Source organism: Halichoeres trimaculatus, unplaced genomic scaffold (genome assembly GCF_033239565.1).
Source record: "Halichoeres trimaculatus isolate MK-OKI-2021-1 unplaced genomic scaffold, fHalTri1.1 fHalTri1_scaffold_20, whole genome shotgun sequence".
Taxonomy (NCBI): domain Eukaryota; kingdom Metazoa; phylum Chordata; class Actinopteri; order Labriformes; family Labridae; genus Halichoeres; species Halichoeres trimaculatus.
The window spans coordinates 22,323,061-22,341,774 of NW_027437198.1; the positions used below are offsets into that span (position 1 = coordinate 22,323,061).

The 18,714-nt window shown below is 41.8% G+C and overlaps 3 protein-coding genes across 4 annotated transcripts; 1 reads left to right on the top strand and 2 right to left on the bottom strand.

Annotated features, from left to right (window-relative positions):
* Positions 1-241: 241 nt before the first annotated feature.
* Positions 242-1,336, bottom strand: LOC141809190 (uncharacterized). The gene is made up of 2 exons (XM_074696070.1): positions 1,079-1,336; positions 242-849 (listed from the first exon to the last, which is right to left on the bottom strand). Exons 1-2 carry the CDS (start codon positions 1,173-1,175, stop codon positions 242-244), a joined length of 705 nt encoding a protein of 234 aa, XP_074552171.1. The 5' UTR covers positions 1,176-1,336.
* Positions 1,337-1,554: 218 nt separating this feature from the next.
* armc5 (armadillo repeat containing 5) lies at positions 1,555-7,616 on the top strand. 2 transcript variants are annotated; one of them, XM_074696066.1, is made up of 7 exons: positions 1,555-1,832; positions 1,992-2,461; positions 2,544-2,574; positions 2,686-2,796; positions 2,948-4,585; positions 5,442-5,574; positions 5,658-7,616. In XM_074696066.1, the coding sequence occupies exons 2-7, from the start codon at positions 2,069-2,071 to the stop codon at positions 7,051-7,053; spliced, it is 3,702 nt and encodes a 1,233-aa protein (XP_074552167.1). In that variant the 5' UTR covers positions 1,555-1,832; positions 1,992-2,068; the 3' UTR covers positions 7,054-7,616. The 2 variants fall into 2 exon arrangements, with proteins under 2 accessions (XP_074552167.1, XP_074552166.1); XM_074696065.1 differs by having other exon boundaries at positions 1,555-1,829.
* Positions 7,617-9,724: 2,108 nt separating this feature from the next.
* On the bottom strand, positions 9,725-11,114 carry cox6a2 (cytochrome c oxidase subunit 6A2). The gene is made up of 4 exons (XM_074696037.1): positions 10,802-11,114; positions 10,406-10,475; positions 10,024-10,166; positions 9,725-9,951 (listed from the first exon to the last, which is right to left on the bottom strand). The coding sequence occupies exons 2-4, from the start codon at positions 10,473-10,475 to the stop codon at positions 9,862-9,864; spliced, it is 303 nt and encodes a 100-aa protein (XP_074552138.1). The 5' UTR covers positions 10,802-11,114; the 3' UTR covers positions 9,725-9,861.
* Positions 11,115-18,714: the final 7,600 nt, after the last annotated feature.

Here is an 18,714-nt window from a genome sequence, read left to right on the forward strand (position 1 = left end):
TGCTCTCGCTGATAGTGCAATCATCTCAGCTTTGTGTGATGTGTTTTTCCAGTTTTCACATTTTCTGAACCATTACATTTGAAACATGAACTTTTAACTCAACACAAGTCAGCCTGGAAAAATAATTCTTAGAAAGTCTAACCATAAAAGTGAAAATGTAATCTACAAATGTAACAAACATGCTTCTGGTGCAGGGTTATACAAAAAAGTCTTTGGTAGGAGAAAGCGACATCTTCTTCGCCTAATGTCCATCTTTTGATGCCTCTGTGCTGCTGTTCTTCTGAGCCAGACTTGAGATGGCCTGGGCCAAGTTGTTGATGGCCTCTATCTTCCTCTCCTCCAGGGCTTTCTGCTGGGCCCACATGTTCATCTTCCTCTCCTGCAGCTCCAGATACAGCTGTAGGACATCCTGAGGAGGCCGGGGAGCGCAGGGAGCAGCTATGGCAGGAGGTGTTGGAAGAATAGGAGTGAACCTTTTACTCGCTATAGCCTTGCCCACTCTGGTGCCGCTAAGTTTGGCCCGTCTCTGGGCTTCGATTTCCTCCCTGCTCTTTCCGAGGACATCATGCATGGCCTTGAAGAACTCCCAGTGGACGCTGGCTGTCCCGAGTCTCTTGGCTCTCTCAGCGTTCCTTCTGTATGTTGCGAGTATGTTTCTCCACTTGAGATCACACTCGTAGGCTTTCACAGACACATCATTCACATCAGACTCTCTTAGTTTTGCGTTCACTCTCTCTGCAACCATCTCCCAGAGTTTCTTTTTCTTGCATACTGGCTGGTCAAACGCTTGGTCCATCTCCAGTCTGATGTTGACGAGGTGCCATGTTGCCTGCAGTGTCCATATGAATTCTAGGAGAAAAGAAAAGTGAATTAATTATCATTTTTGATTTGTTCTCAATCTTTAACTCAGTTTCAAAGAAGAAAAACTTTAATAAACCCACTTTTTCACCTGATAACTTTTAGTAAATGAATTATCACTATACAAGTAAGGGCCTCCCACAAAACTGTAAATCGGTTCCTCCTCGCTTCATGCGATGTCTGCAGGAAACCTGTTTCACTTCTAGCTGCGTGGACCAACCTGCTTTGGATTTATCCACATCCACACTTGACACGACCGTCTCCTTTCCTTCCACGTCGGTACTTTGTATCACAATCGTCTCGATAACCTCCATCATGTTAAAGCATAAATATTCAATCCAAAGTTCTTGTTTTCGATAGCGCTGTACGTATCGTGGAATTTAACAACCTTTCAGACGCAGCGATGCGGCTTCTCGCGTTGAGTAAAACGATGACTATAACAACGTCGCTAAGCAGCACGGGAAGGAGAGTCCTGCTACGTCGCTATGAACTTGCTTTTCCCTTTTCTGGAGCACTAACTGAACTACAATCCCTAAGAGCTGCGACATTTTCAATATAAAATGCTGGTTACGTTGTTATTGGAAATGTAGTTTATTCAGAAGGAGGTTAGAGTAGAAGCAAATGTGAATCGAACTACAAGTCCCAGAGTATACGTAAGCGCCCCACCCCCTGACTCTCAGCTCCCTCCCTCGTTCGCCCCTGTTCTGTTGTTTGGCTAAAGATGGCGTTAGCGGCTATAACAGGCGATTGTATTTTGTTTCACCAAAATTATTCGACCAGTGGTAACAAAACATTGATCAAAAATAGTTTTGTTTCGTCAAAAAATGTGTGAAAACAGCGTTTATTGAGAATAAGGCTCCTACATTACGTGTAAATACGCTTAGTTGGCCTTCGCACGCTGTAGGCCTGTTTTCCAGGGAGTGGACCGAGGCCGATGGAACTCCATCTCCCATCAGTGACTGCGGCGTCAGGTGGTACGATTTTTCTTCCGATGGTAACTGTAGTTTTCTGACCACACAGAAGTGTTAACTTTTTTTGAAATTTAAAGAAAATGTGAAAGAAACACGTTAGATCGTATTTTGAAGTACCAGGATGTGTGAGTTAATCCGTCAGTATTTTCTGGAAACACTCAGTGATGTGTGACAGTGAGTGCGTGATACCTGTCTGAAGTGAGAGGAAGGAAACTCTGTACCTGCAAGGCCGAGGGACCATGGCTGTCTCACCTGTTCAGGGTGACTGGAAACAATCTCGAATACCCTCCAGCGAAGGGCACCCATCATCTCCAGAGTCCTCTCTGACCTGGTGCTTGGCTCATCTCCCCAAACCCAAATCAGGATCTGAACTCCCAGGGGGTGGAAAGTCAGACTCTAGTGGGGGTAAGGATTGTGAGAAGAGGTCCAGAGTCTCTCAATGGCGAGCTCTGGTTGCTATCAGGACACAGCACATCAAAGGGGATAAAGGTGGCATTGCCAGATTCAGAACTCAAGGTGGTCTCCCACTGCTGTTGGACCTTCTCAAAGACCAAGAGTGCTCCAAGAAAATGCTGGACCTGGCTCTGAGCATCCTGGCAAACTGCTGCACGGAAGTAGAGACACGTGTTGAAGTAAGAACTACAGGATTTATTGAAAACTTACTATTTTTTGTTATAAAATAAAGCTCACATTAAACACATTTTCTACTAATAGGTCCGTAAGCTGGATGGAATAAGCATCATAGGTAAGTGGTAGCTCATAGTATTATTATGTAAAATTATTCCTTGAGTGAAAACGTTGGTATTATTTTTATAACTCATGATGAGTAAGTCTGATAAACTTTTGACTGTTTTAGTGGAGATTCTGAAGAGAAATGTGGCCCTGGTGACCGTCCAGAACAGAGCAGCCCGAGCTCTAGGAAACTTGGCAATGGATCCTGAGAGCTCTGCACTTATCCACTCAGCCGGTACGTCTGAAACGTCCGCCTGTCTCGCTGCCTCATTAGTCTAATACCTGGCATCTTGACCTCAGGCTTAAACTACTCAGAGGGAGATGCAGTGGACTGAAGTAGTTAGCATCACAGAGTTGAATACCTGTGTTTTTCTTTTGTTCTGCAGGAAGTGTACCCCTCCTCCTCCTGTGTGTGTCTCTGTCCTCCGGCCCTTCATCCCCCACAGCTGCTTCACCCAAAGACGCCTGTCCCAAACTGGAGTGTGCTCAATCAGCAGCCCGAGCTCTCCTCTACCTCTCAGACACACCATCTAACCGCCTGTCATTGCTCACCCAAGGGACCTTATCTGCCCTCGCTCCTCTCATTGCCCCAGAGTACCCCCAGGGGCTGAGGCGAGTGGCGCTCAGGACCCTCCATGAACTGACTAGAGGCTGTGGTGTTGAGTGTGCCAGAGAGGTTTCCCGCTCTGGAGTCCTGTCTCAGCTCGGCGTCATGGCTTCCGAGGAGTCTGAGAAACCTTTCGAGGAGCTGGCACTGAAAACCCTCGCTAACTTGTGTACCCAAGGCTGCCTGCGCCCACTTGTGGGGTCACTGGGAGTCATTCAGAAGTTTACAGAGGAGGTCAAAAAGGACCCCCTGAAGTCTGGAGTCTTCTTTAAGGCGCTGTGCTTGTGCTGTAAGGAGGCGGTTAACCGTGCCAAAGTGAAGGAGAGTGGAGGCCTCGAGGTGCTGATCAGCTTCCTGTCTGCCCATCAGAGTCACCCCCTCTCCCGACTCGCCATCCTGGCCTGTGTGGACTTCGTTTTTGATGAAGCTGCTATGGAGCAGCTGCAGGAGCTAGGGCTGGTCCCTCTGCTTGTTGCACGGTTGGTTGAGCTCAGCAGAGGAGAGGAACAATCTGCAGAGAAGATGGACGTTAGCCTCTCCTCCAGCATGTCTCCAACTGAGCTGCTGCCCTCGTCGTGTTTGGACTCATTTGACTTTCCTCCTCCTGAGGGCTACAAGAAGGAGGAAGCTGCAAAGGAGCACGGTCTCTGTTCATCCAGCTTTTTGAGTCTCAGGTCCTGGTTGATGTCTGAGGGGTTGATCTCCTCAGAGGGAGATCTTCTGGACTCTCCAGGTGTTGAAGGGGAGTGGGGGAGTCTTCAGAGCTCTGCTTCATCATCCCCTCAAACCTCCTCTCCAAACCCTGATCCACTTTCCTCTCTTAAAAACCTATCTTCCTCTAGTCCTGCTGCTGCCTCTATTTCTAAAAAAGTGTCATCTTTAAAACCGGCTCCTTCAAGTCCTCAGCCTTGCAGTGCACCAACACCCAGTTCTTCCACCATGTCCTCTCCCACTAAAACCAGTCAAACACCAGTTTCTCCGTCAAAGTTCTCCTCCCCTCACCGGAGGAGGCAGCGCACTCAGTCTACGACAAGTTTGACCAAGTTCAACCTGGAGACCCCTCCTTCTGCGTCCCTCCACACGGCGTACCAACACCCTTACCACCCCGAGCCCTGGACCCCAGAGTCTCCCATCCTCCTGCTGCTGTCCCGCTTCTCCCACGCCACCGACCCGAGTTCTGCTTTGGTCAGCTCAGGCGCCATGTCTGGCTTGCTGTACTACCTCACCCGGCACCAGGACCCGAGCAGCAGGTGCCTCCGGATGCTCTGCCGCCTCAGCTGCAACCCAAACTGTTTGCAAGCGCTAGTCCGGACCGGCTCGGTTGCACTGATTCATCACCAGCTCTGCCAGAGAGAGGGGAGACCAGACGGGGAGGAGAGGCAGACGAGCCGGGTGAAGGCCAAAGTCAGACAGCTCGGTAAGATGCAGAGTTTAGAGCAGGAGTCTGCAACCTTTACTTCTAGAGGAGCCGTTATGCCTCAGCTCACCTGGATCAAAGATTCAGGAGCCAAAAAATCTACTTTATCTTCAAAACAAAGATTATCAAGTGCATAAAATATTATAAACTGTAAAAATCTAGTAAAAAGTGTTTTTAAAATTGTACATGTAATTTCTTAGATTTTTAATTTTGACAAATTGGCAAATATAAAAAAATACTTGTAATGTCATTGATTTCAAAAATTAGATTTAAAATGTTAAATAATTAAAAAATATCTTTAAATGTCAAAAATTGTAAAAAAAAAAAATCATAAATTTGCAAAAAAAAGAAAAATTGCAATAAAAAAATTATAAATAAAAAAATTAAAAAAAAAATGTGCTTAATTTTTTAATAATTGAATTTTAACTATTTGTAAAAATTTGCAGAAATTAAAAAAATTTGGAGGTTGAAGAAAATGTACAAGTTTGCAATATCTTCAAAGTTTTTTTTTTTCAAAATTAAAAAAGCCAAGAAATTGCAATTCAAAAATTTGCAAAAAGTTTTGAAAAACTGCAAAAAATTTGCCACAAAATTTGAAAGCTTTATTGCATGAAGTTATGTTTATTTAGTCAGCAAAATTTTAGTTTATTTATAGTAATAGTGTTCTTAATCATCAATTCCCTTTGTAAGAAAACCAAAAATTCTTTATCTTAATTTAAAAATTTTAAGCGATGAGGAGCCACTACAAAGGAGTCAAAGAGCTGCAGGTTGCAGACCCTTGGTTTAGTGGGTCAGTAATTTACTTTAAGGAATAAAAAAATACAATTGTTTTATTTACATGAATTTTTTTCTTCAGGTGTTGCTCTTCTGAATAATCTGCGTGTCCAGTGCGAGTCTGGATTTGGGTCTGGGGTTCTGGCCCATGTGATGCTTTCAGGCTCCGAGTCCGACAAGATGAACTGTGCGCTGTCTCTGCCGTTAATCAGCAGGTGAGTCCATACAGATGTGAGTTTCTCTGTCTCTGTCTTTGCCAATGAGCGATCAGAAACAATATTTCTTGTTTTTCCAACAGCAACAAGTCTCTGCTGAAGAAGCTCCTCCTGGACAGCGGTGGGATGCTCCTGGCTCTGCAGCCTCTTTGTTACAGTGAAAATGAAGATGATGAAGACCCCCCGGCTGAATGTGAGAAGCTGCCGTCTGATTGGTTCAGTTCACAACATGTCGGCCTCACTTCTCAGCTTCACTCGCTTTACTTCTCCCTCCTGAACGGATGCTTGTCTTCTCTGACAAGCGGCACGAAAACAGAGCTTTACAAAAAGCATCAAAGTCCAGTTATATCCATCACTAACAGTGACCAAGTCTCACCCCCACCTTCAAAAAAGCCTCGCCTGGTGTCTGTCTGTCCTTACCAGCGCTCAGACTTTGACCTCCTCTTGCTGCTGGATGATGGGACTCGGGTCCCTGCGAGCAGAGAGGCTGTAGCCGGGGCTGAGGGAACAGACGGGGTGGGCTCTGAATACTTCAGGGCTCTGCTGAGAGGTGGATTTGGAGAAGCTCAGGGCAGTGCAAAAGATCCTATTTGCATTAAAGATGTCAGCGCAGGTATGCTGCTTCCTGTGCTGCACTACCTGCACGGATGTCGTCTGACCAGGGACGCAGAAACTATGAGAGAAGGAGAAGGACAGTGTCAGGTTTTGGACACTTTAGTCCTTGAAGGTCTGGGAATCTTTCAAAAGGAGATGAAAGATGATTCAGTTGAAGACTTTGGTTTCCAGAAAACATCTCTGGGTGAGATGATGATGGGCGCGTGCAGGTTTTTGGTGGCTGAGCTGCAGAGAAAGCTAGAGGACCTGTGTGTGTCTCTTCTTCTGTCCTGTTCCACCACAGCGCCGAGCAGAGCTGCAGCTGCTCTCAGAGAGGAAAACACTGCGTCCAAAACAGACCAAGAACGCCTGGAGTCTGCTGAGGAGGAGAACCTGGCGAGCCAGACGTCTCAGCTGGAGTTGACTGGATTGGAGGCGCAAACTGAAAATGTGTCGGGACAGGTGGAGACAGAAACTCAAACCTCTTCTGTCGGCCATAAGACAGTCAGAAGTGTCTGTTCATCCACTGCAGACAAAACGCCCATTCGGGAAAAACTTGGGTTTGAACCAAAGAACTTGATGAAAAGTTCAGCACAGCTTTCCAAACCAGCAGCTCAGGACTCCTTTTCCTCCTCAGCAGCTGGTTCAGGAGCAGAGTCCCTGGCTGCCCTCCTCCCCCAGCTGTACTGGTTTTCCCAGCGGTACAGCTACCCAGCAGTGGGTCGGGCCTGTCTGTCTCTACTGCTCGGCTGTCAGGACTGTCCACGGCCCGTCTTGTCTTCTTCCCTCACTGGGGATTGCCTCCGCAGGCTTGCCAGAGAGGCCGACTGTGCGGAGACTCTGAAGAAGGACTTATTATATTTAGCCACAGCTGCTCTGAGCTGAGGGACGAAGGCGTGAGCTCAGCATCAGCATGATTACCTCAGAAACAGGCTGTATGAATTCATCAGCTACACACCTTTGAGTTTTTCTTCATCAACTGGAAACATTTCTGTTAACTTAAAGCTGGTATGAGCTGTATCTCTGACTTCTGTCCAATCAACTTTTCATCACGTGTCATGACATTTTTTTTTTTTCCATCGTTTGAGAAACGAGTCCTGGAGGGTCGGTGTTATAGCCAGTTGTTTATTTTGTACATAGAGATGATATGAATGAGCAGATATACTGTGTATGGACAGATTCATCTGTCTTATATTCATTTATGCTACTGAATATATCGTTAAAAACATCCTGTCTTCTGTTTTCTTACAGTTAGATTTGTGCAGAGCGTAGGTCAGGTGGCTGTTTTTGTGGCCTTTTATGGGAAGTTCAGCTCTTTTCAGAGATTTGGTTATTATGGCTCAGCTCTCGAGGAAGAGTCGGCTCTTTTGGCTCCCAAATGGCTCTTTATTTAGTATGTCTTTTGCCTCACATTTAGCCTAACCTGGCAAATATGAATTATTTGTGTATTGATAACCCCTTTTTACATTCAAATTGTCAAAAAAAACCGTGCATTTTCAGAAAGATAAAAAAATGGGAATTTCAAAAACTTGCTAAATTTTCCAAAAAGAAAAAATTAAAAATGTGTTTTTTTGTTTTTAGTGATCAAATATAAATAATTTTAAAAAATTGCAGAAATTCAATTTATTTTGGAGGTTGCAAAAATTTCAAAAGTTTGCAAAATCTTCAAAAAATTTGGATTATTATTATTTTTTTAATTAATAAAGCCAAAAAAATTACAATTAAAATTTATTGCAAAAAGTAAAAAAGAAAAAAATGCAAAAATTTTCAAAAAATGTGAAAGCTTTATTGCAAGAGGTTGTGCTTTTTTTTTTAGTTTTATCCATAGTATTCAGTCAAGTGACAGTGTCTTTAATCATCAATACCTTCTGAGAGAAATGTTTTTACGAGAAGTCTCATAATTGCCTCACATTTACAAAATCAGGTGTTCTAATTAAAATCAGGTGTTCAACTTTATTACAATCAAACTTTTTTTGCTCAAAAACAAATGAAGAAAAGATGCTGATTTAAATGCTGCTTCATTTGTGGGGATGAGATGCTTTACCCGACAGTGTCCCCCCATCTGCTATCACATAATGGTACAATCTTATATCCTTAAGTTACATGTATGCAGAGGTGTCAAAAGTATTCACATTCATCACTCAAGCTGAAGTATAGATATTAGGGTTTAAAAAGACTTTTGTAGAAGTTGAAGTATCAACTTAAGCTTTTTACTTAAGTAGAAGTGTCAAAGTAACTTAAAGGGGGAAAATTACATTAAGATCAAAAAGTTAGGCTGTGCCACAGGGGACTGTAGTTCATATGGTTCATCCACCCCCTGTGTCTGTGCCACGGACATCTTCATACTATGCTACATGCGTCTGTTATGTTGTTGCTGGAGTGTGGCATGATTTGTGTCATGTGCAGGTGTGATGGGTCGCGTACAAACCAACCGGGTGTTGGAATAGTTTTACATTTATACATCTCATCCATCCACAATTAAATTGACTTTTTCCTACAAGATATTTGCCTGAAAATGCAAGGAGTAGAAGTAAAAAGTTGGCAAGAAAAATAGTTACTCAAGTATAGATACCCAACATTTTTACTTAAGTAAGGTAACCAGGCATTTGTTACTTAGTTACTTGACACCTCTGCATGTATGGCCCCTATACTGTCAATCAAAACAAAGTTCTGCTTTGAGTGGGGCTCGCCATCTTTATCCATGTTTCCACCAAGCAGAGCGGTTTGGTTCGTCGTTGGCGTTTCCACCGACTTATCCGGGGACAGACCCCCAATTAACCAAGACGAGCCGTCCCACTTTTTAGGACCCTTTACTGCGCTTTTTTCTTCTTCGTTGGATTTATCAGCAGGGTAAACTGTGTCACGCTGCTACGGCATCATGCTATTGTTTAACAGCTGCAGCTTTCAGCACCCGACTTACACGCCGCCTACCACGAGAGGGCACAGTTTTGCTGTGGAAACGCAAAAGGGATCAGGCTTAACTGTACCAAACTGTACTGAACCGAACTGGACTGCGGCTTTTGTGAAAACTGAGCAACAAAAGGGAAAAAAACTGGGAGCCGTCTCTTCTGATTCACTACAAAGAGTCGGCTCTAAGAGTCACATCTTTTGAGCACGGCACATCACTAGGCCTTTGGTATATCTGAGAAACGAACCGCCCCTGTGGCCTCTTTGCATCTGAGAAAGAAAATCCTCAAAGGAGGAGATTGTGGATTGAGGATTTTAGATAAAACCAGCTCTCAGAGTTCACACGTTAAGGTGTTTTGATGACGTTATGTGTTCGTGGCCCATGTAAATCGCTCATTTGGCTTTTCTTCTGCTCCTCGCTTGGAGGATTCATCAGTTGTTTGTAACTTATTTTATACACACTCAAGGAAAGATAATCACTTTGTTCTACCTTTTTTTGACTCCCAATAGGTTTTATGAATAGGAATGATCCTGATTTTGGGTTTTGCGCTCTGTCTTCCATGACACTAGAGAAGAAATAAACCAGGTCTGCTTCCAGACTCGGTGAAATTAAGCACTCCCTTGAGTTGCACAAGAGAAACAACACTCATAACAGTTAAACACAACATATATTTATTTCTGTAGATGTGCATTGGTTTAATAGGCGCTGCCTCTTGGCCCCGCGGTCGTAATATTTAAGCCAAAGACTCTGCAGGCTGAAACAGCTCAGAGATGTGATCCATCCTCTCAGTGATCGTGTCCCTCGTAGCCATCGGGCAGAGCATTGGTGTGAGGGTTGTGGAACAGTGAGTGGTTTCCATCTCCCCAGGGAAACCGCTAGAAACACAGGTACATCATTAGACAAGGCACAGATTTAAACAGGTGTACCTCAGTGTGTGTGAGACTCACCTTGGTGCGGATCCGCAGGTGAGAATACGGCACAAATTCTCCCTGCTCGTGTGAGTGCTCCTTCCCCTTCATGTAGGCGTTAAGCATGCACGCAGCCACGCCGGGGAAGGCCAACACGATGGTGAGGATCTTCCACTGCTTGGCTGTGGAAATGACAAATCAAAGTCGGAGCGTGTCACCTGAGTGCACGTCCACGACAAAGCGTAATCCTCTGATGAATGTGCCGGACGGCTGCCAGCTCTGCAGACGTCCGGTTAATAATCAACCAAAAGCTGCTGCTTTTTGTGGCTCAGATTGTGGTTGTATAAAGAAGCTTTGAACACAGAGAGTTTGATTCATATCAGCTGCGTGAATTCAAAAGCTGCAGTGAAGACACACTCACCTCCTCCTTCATGGCTCGATTGTGACGCAGCAGCAAGCACTCGACGCGCAGCCAAGGCAGACAGAGACATCTGCAGAGGTGGAGAGAAGCAGATTCCTGCAGTTAAAGAATATTTTATATCATGCTCAGGGGTAAAGCTTTTACAAAACACAGACACCTCGCTTTATGCTCCTTTTTCTTTAAAAGTAATGACCTATGTAGGCTAATGAGGCAGTAAACAAAGCTCTTCTGTCTTGTGTTGCATATTTGTCTGATCACTGAAGTCATTCTTAAAGTAAATCTGTCCTAAAGCTAACAAACAACCAGCTGGATGAAGGCCTACTAGTTGATCTGGTTATCAGAAGCTGTAGTTCCCCTTCTGAATCTAAAAATATGAAAGAATCAGGTCAAACTCACGGCTCTCGACACAGACAGTATCCAACAGGTGTTAGATTTCTGTGTTATTTCTTCAGATTAAGTTTTATTCCTCCTTCCTGGTTGTTCGTCCTTCAGTCTGTCCTGATCTGAACTCAGTCAGTTACAGACTCCTCCCCATTACAATCTGTCACTTTGCCAATGAACTTAGTTTATATTTGGGCAAGTGTAAAGGCGGGCTGATAGGTGACGGAGAGGACAGGCTCAGGATCAGGGGAGGTGTGGTGATTTCTGCTGCAGTCAGAGACGTAGAGCCTGGATACAGACTGAAATATCAGAAAATGGAGGAAAATTTAAGAGAGAATCTTTGAGTCAGCTTTCACTTTCAGTTTTAAAGGGGAAGCAGCACAGCAAACCAGACTGTTAGTGTTAATACTCAGTCACTACAGGGAGCTGTTACACAGTTGTGGTGCAGTTTCTGTTCACTTTTAATGACTTATTCAACTTATTTGATTTTTTTTTTTGCTGTAAACTTAACAACAGTTAACAGAGGTTTTCTTCTCTTGAGACACTTTTCTTAAATTTATTAACCCTCTGTTTATCCGAATATGAAACAAAGTTTTGAATTAAGGCATCTTCCAGTAAAGTTATTGTGCAATAATCAGAAATTATTAATTATTTTATGATAGATGACGCTGTAAGCGAATATATTATCTTATGCTCAAATATTTCACCCAAACTGCTGCCACTTGAAACTATGTGGTACCAATGCCAAGACCCTGGCAATCAGTGTCGGTACTCAACGGTACCAATTTTCAGTACTTTTTTTTGTGTTAATGTAGTAAAAAATATCAATTTGTTTCATAAATAACTTAATTCTTTTCAATTTAATTTGTTTATGCTTCAATATATAACCGAGCAATGCTGTGTTCATGTCCAGCATGGAAAATCACCCAGTCTTCCACAAGGGATAGATCGATTATCCGCCAGACATTTTGAGGCATATCAGCATCAGATTTTTTTTAATCCGACGTCCGATAAGAAACAAATTTAAAACTGTGTTGTTGCAGCTCTGGTGCAGCCGCTTCACTGTCTACACTCACTACTTAGTACCCAGCACTGTCCCTCCCACAGTACCATCTGATTGGTTACAAGCAGAGCCATGGCTTGGGTAACAGCCAATCAGCAGTGCAGTTATTACACTTATTGCAGTTACATTGAAATTTGGAAAACTTTATTAACTGCAGAAAACTTTAGCTATTTATTTTTTTAAGTTTTCATTAAACTTTATATAACATGCTGCTAAGCCTGGGAGCTGTTCAATAAACTCATGCTTAAAGGTATTTGAATGAACTTAAGTGTTGGAGTTTGTATTGTTCAAAATTTTGACACCAATATTTTCACTTTGACTGCAAATTAATATTGGCTTCAAATATCGGTTACTGGCCCAGAAAAATCCATAACCGTCTAACTCTATCTTCCTGTCTGGCACTCTCACAGTCACAAAGATGCGTTTTGGTACCTAAACATGGTACCTTTTGATCTTACATGACTCGGTACCTGGTACTTTTGACAGAATTTGGTTGGTACCTATTAAAGTACCTAATTTGGTGCACATCCCTGGTCATGACTTTCCCGTTTCAGCTTGAAATGAGAATTTAATGCAGCAAACATTACTTTAAAACCTAAAAATGACAACAGATCAGTTCCAAAAAGAGGTCTTCAACAGAGGGTCTGTGGTCCCCCGGGGGCTGTGGTGGTACTGCTGGGGGTCCTTGATGTTTTTTTTTTGATTAGGCAATTATAAAATATTTTTTAATAATTTTTTTGTCAAATAATTAATTTTTTTACTCATGTTATTGACTTTGAAAGCACATAACTGGATACAAGGAGGCCAAAGATGTTATCTTTAAAATGAAGAAATAAAGCTCTTTCTTTATATATATATATATATATATATATATATATATATATATATATATATATATATATATATATATATATATATATATATATATATATATATATATATATATATATATCTTGGGATCCTGCTCCCAATCTCTCCACTAGAGGGTGTAGGTTTGCTGTTTAAGGTTGTGTGTCCTTACACACACTCTGACTCGTTTCATATTTACTCATCACAGATTCATTTCTGCCCTGTGTTTCCTCTCGTTCTCTCTTTGAGTAAGCTGCTTTAAACAGAGCAGTGATTTCATAGAGGTCTGAGATTTGCATTTAATTAATCTTCAGATTGAGGTGCGTGTGCATGTGTTCATGTTTGACGTCGCTACCTGAGAGGTGTATTGTCCCTCTCTGAAGACTGAGGAGTCTGGTTTTCTTAGCTCTGAATGTGTAGGCTTCTTGGTCTCTGTCTGGGCGGCTTCAGGCTCTAATGCAAACACGTCCTCGAGCCAACAGTGATGTCAGACCGTAATCCAAGCAGCCAGTCTGAATGTCTGGCACTTTGAGTGCAGATGTTAAACACCACCTCAGGTTTGAAGACGCCATGCAGGGACATGTACAGACACCTGGAAACAGGCAGGTGTGCTGCTAAAAGCAAAAATCTACAGTTTCTGGCGTGTTACAAAACTCCTGGCTCACTGAACGTGTTTAAAAAGTGAACAGTTTGGAAAAATGAGGGTAAATTATGTCATGCAGAATTCACATTAGCTTAACTGACTCTTCTTAGCACGATATTCTTCCAGCGTTGATGACTTTCTGTCACAGGATGATGGAAAGAAACAGAAAGATCATTAATAAACCTGAACGTCATGAAAACAACAGGGTTTGAGTTTACACACATCAGCCAGAAGAAACACTGCAGATGAGTGGACCATAACCTCCAACATCATTAAAAACACATACTAATTAAGCTTCTGGATTTTTCATTTCAGGTCATGTTTTGGACTTTTATTATGTGTGTTCTTTGTGTTTTTCTGTTGTTCTTCTCTTTTATGTTTTCAGGGTGTTTCCTGTTTTATTCTATACTATACTCCCCTCATGAGTCTTGCCTTTGTCTCGTCACACACCCTCAGTCTATTAAGGCCATGTCGACTCATAACAGGGTATCTGAGAAACTGCAAATACTTTCATACGTTAAGGCCTATCATCCACACCAAACCGCAGTTTTATGTCACTAACTGAAAACTTCGCCCAAAGTGAAGATATGGAAAAGTCTGGTTTGATGCAAGGAAACAGTTTTTGGTTTTCAAACGTCAAAGTTGAAAGACAGGGGTTCATTCTGATTGGCTCACACAGGTTTAACGTCTAAAAAACTCAGCTACATACGGGTTTGGCATGAGACACATATCGGTGAGCTTGCCCTGATACGTGTGGACAAAAGTACTTTTAAAAAAGAATGAGGGGGGATTATTGTTTTTTGAAAATACCCAGCGAAATGTGTAAGAGGCCTGAGACTCAGCGTTTCTTCTGGTGGTGGGAGAAAAACTTGATTCACATAAGAATCAGGATTTTTGTTTTACGATAATTAAACTGTGATTTTTTTTTGCTTGTGAAATCTTTTTTTTTTCTTTTTTTTTATTTCAACCTTCAATTTGAGTCTTTGTTTATGAGCTGGGTTGCAAAAAAGTTACCGCTTTTCTCCAGCAGAGGGCGAAATGTTTTTACTTAGACGATACAGTAAAGAGTTGTCGGATTCATAAGCGACGTGAATTATTTTGGAAAGTAATGCTCCTGATAAAGTCTGTAGACAACATCATCATCATAGTTTAACTTTTTCACATGGTCTGGTGTTAAAAAAGCAAACTAAAAATTGCAAAGATCGGAAATATCAAAGAACCACAATTTACTCAAATCAGCACCCAAAAATCGTAAAAGGACACTGCAAAAAACTGAAATTGTATCAAGTGTTTTTGTCTTATTTTTAATAAAAATTATATTATTTTACTCAATTTGAGCCACATTTAACTTATCAGTCCAGAAAAATGTCTTATTTCAAGTTGTTTAAAGACAAAAATGAGGTCTGAATTGCTAGTATAAAGTAAAAATAAATCTGCCGATGGAACAAGAAAAAATGCTCAAACTTTTGCTTAAAACTATAATAATCTATTAATATTAGTAACTTTTCTCTTGTTCTATTGGCAGATTTTTCTTTTACTTGTTCCAAGCAAGTGTCTAAAAAGAAATTTTCTTCTGAAAATAAAACAAAAGCACTTGGCAAGATTTCAGTTTTTTGGAGTGAATCGAATCAGGAGAAAAGCATATCGTCCAAGTTTCTTCTGCACTTTGTCAGTTTTGCATCTGGTCCCGTCTCATTCCCCAGCCATGCTCTCCTTGTAAGTGTGTTTTTAAATTCTTTGACTTCAGACTTTTCCTTTAATAAAAACATAGTTTATCTCCACCTTTCCTCAAACCGTGACACCAAGTCTGTAATTTGTTTGAAACCACTTCCACTAATGATTCATTTACCTTCGTAGTCTTTATAAAGTGAGGGCAAACTGTGTTATGCAAACAGAGAGGCGTGTAAACTCTCTTCAACTGCCTCTCTGTCTGTGTATGTTTCATGCCCAGACAGCTGTGGATAGTGTGTGATGCAGTAAGTGTGTGTGATGTTGGACGGAGGTGAAAGCAGTCTGTGTCGGTTGAAACAGTTTGTCCTAAATCTCAGTCTGTCTTTTTCTGGGCACTTAGCAACCATCCTCCTGAGTTCATGTCAGAGCTGGAGTCACAGCACTCCTCACTCAAACCGTTTCAGGATGTTAACTTCAGATTCCAGGTCTGAATCAGGCTCAGAAACAACGCTTTGCTTTAGTAGGTGTACTGTGAACACCCGAGACATTTGCACGAGGAGCATGCCAGCGTCATGGCTCTGTAGGTCTTTGTGTTCTTCCACTAATGTGTACACGCTACACGGAGCTGAACGCTAATATTAAGCCCCCTAGGGGTGGAGCAGAGAGTGTAACAAGGTGGAAAAAGAGGAGAAGAAGAAAACCACCAATAAACACAACTGTTACTGTCTCATGACAAAGAGAAGGAACTTTACAGAGAAACTGAGACCAAATAAGTGAAGGAGTTCTTGCTGCAGACAGGGGGCGGGGCTTAGTGCTTTGTTCACTAAAGGTTGATTTCACCTTATTTGATGTCTGCAACACCGAACCGAGTTTTTTGCTAGACAGTTTATCCTTTTTCTAGGGATGCATGATATTGGATTTCTTTGCTGACACCCAATATTAAACAACTTATTTGGTTGATACCGAAACCCATACCAATACCCAAACCCATATTCATACCCATATGGATATTTTCCTGTAGACATAACTGCAGAGATTATTAATGTTCTTTTGTATTGGCAGTAGTATGTTGTAGGATAGTGCATACTCTTATCACATTTGTTTTGTAATATTCATTTCTTGAGCAAAATAAGAAATAAGAAAAAACAATAAACTTGAAACTGTATTTTCATTCATGACAATTGCTGTCAAACAAAAAAAATCAAAAAGATTAATCATACTTGAAAGCTCGATGATGCTCTTCCTGAGAAAATCATAATATCACCCATAACCAGTCAAAATTTGGCCAATTTCATAACTGACAGTAAACATAACCTCTCTTCACATTGACCATATGAGAAATGCAACTGTACGGAAATTTAACCCAAATTGAATGTAATGGTTTAGTTTGGTAAATGGTAAATGTGCCTAAAGAAGTCAGATACATGTACCTTACAGACTGCTGCTGAAATTCAAGTTTGACTTAAAACAGGAGCCAAATAGATTAAAAAAAATCACAAAAGTGCAAAAAATATCTGCTGCTTCAGCCCATTATTTTATCAGTTCACTATATCGGCAGAATTTGGTGTGTTGGCTGATATCCAATATGTTATTTTTCAGCCAATACCGAACAGCAGATTAGCACAAAATTTTAGAGGATAAATTACAAAATATATTCTGTTCAAGCAACACTGCACCCTGCAACAGCCCCTAACGGCTCTTAGTGTGGGTTTTCAGGCTCAAACTTCCTTTTCCGTGTGCTTTAAGTCTGCCTACTTTTAAAGATATGAGTTAATTTTGTGTAAAATCAAAGAGCTGATTTTCACACTGGAAAAACAAATCTGATCAAGTGTTTTTGTCTTATTTCTAATAGAAAATGTCTCTTTAGACTTAATATGAGCCGCATTCACCTGACCAGTCCGGAAAAATGTCTTATTTCAAGTTATTTGAAGACAAAAATGAGGTCTGAATTGCCTGTGACAAGTAAAAAATCTGCCAGTGGGGTAAGAGAAATATGCCTGCCAAGATTAGAATAATGTCTTAATACAAGCACATTTTTCTTACACTACTGGTAGATTTTTTTATTCATTTTTGTCTTTTTTTATTCTTTTTGCAGTGTAATAGATGATGTCCACAGGAGCCAAATCTGCAAAATTGCACGTTTGTCTCAACTTCTTCTGCTTTTCTACACAGACTGTTTCTGAATACCACTACTGATAGTGTTGCATGCCCGCAGATTTTGGATTTTAGTGCAATATCTATTTGCAGAAGTTGCAAAAGATTGTGCAAAACACTGTGGCATGAGTGTTTCTGTTGATCAAATCACATGTATGAGCATTATACTGAGACAACTTACACCAAAACCAGACAGAGATCTACATCCAGACCTGATTTTCCTTCCTTTTGTCCTTAAAGGACTCAGACGCACACAGAATGTAACTTCATGTATATACAGGGACAAAGTGTTTAAGATACATCACAGTCAAACTGTCATCCAGATGTGTCTCACAGCTTTTCCTGCAGCTCTGACGCCTCACTCTATAAAATCCTGCTCTCTCCGTATGGATAATCGTGTCTTGGTTTTGGAGCAGATGGATGAGTGTTTACAGATGAATCATGGGCGAAGGAGAGATGACTCAGACGTGGATTATATTATTGTCTTATGCTCCGTACCACCAGGGAGGTCGACGTGGTGGTCTGCACATGTGACACCGCTTTTCCTCAGGTAGCTGGCTCCTTCCACCGTCACATGTGCTCCTCCAGTCGCACATTTGCATCGACGTAAACTTCACAGAAGACCTCCCACACTATAGACTATAAGCATGATCCGTGGAGGCTGTGTTGACACCTCTATGCACCAATGCTCCTTTGCACAGTCTCAACAGACTGTCCTGTCCTAAAGTGCCCTATGAGGGCCAGGAGGTTGTTTAAGTTCAGTCCTTGCTCCTCTTATGAAATGTTTGAGCTTAAAGGCTCAGCTCTGTGACTTTCCACATTGTTGCATGCACACACGCAGTATTAACACGAGACAGATGTAATATTTGCTTTGTAATTTGCAGTGGAACTACTTTACGAGGCTGTTTACACCACATTAACATAAGCTCTCATTCTTTTCCCTGTCTGGTTTTCAGAAGGTGAAGTGTTTGCTCAACAAGGACGTGAAAAATGGGTCGATTCAGTTTGTTCTCTCATAAAAAAAAAACACCTTTCTGCTTTATTTTAACTTTACACATGCTTTTTTTGCACAACCTTAATATAACCATTGGAAGACTTTCTACAGCGCTGTGGAAAGCATCCTAGCTACCAGACAAGAGAGCCAGGAAGAGTGTGGTGCATAGACTTTAAACCAGAGGATGCAACATCCAAATGAGAGATGCAAACAGTTCAGAGAAGCTAGGCGATGATTTCATGGGAAAAAAAATTAAGTTACACACGTTTTAACTTCTTTTCTGTCCGAGTTGATTCAGTGGATCTTTTGGTGCAGACGTACAGCGTCTCATTTGTCCCCAGTGTTTGCATTCTCTGCTAATGGAACTTGACCAGAATGGGCCCTCAGCATTGCCCACTTTACCCAGGGTTCGTGTGTGTGTGTGTGCGTGTGTGTGTGTGTGTGTGTGTGTGCAGAGGGCAGGACCAGGCAGTGGGAGGGTATCAAAGCCAATAGCGTATATAAGACATCAGAGAGATCATCCTCCTTTAAGGATCCATCTTTAACTTCTTCTT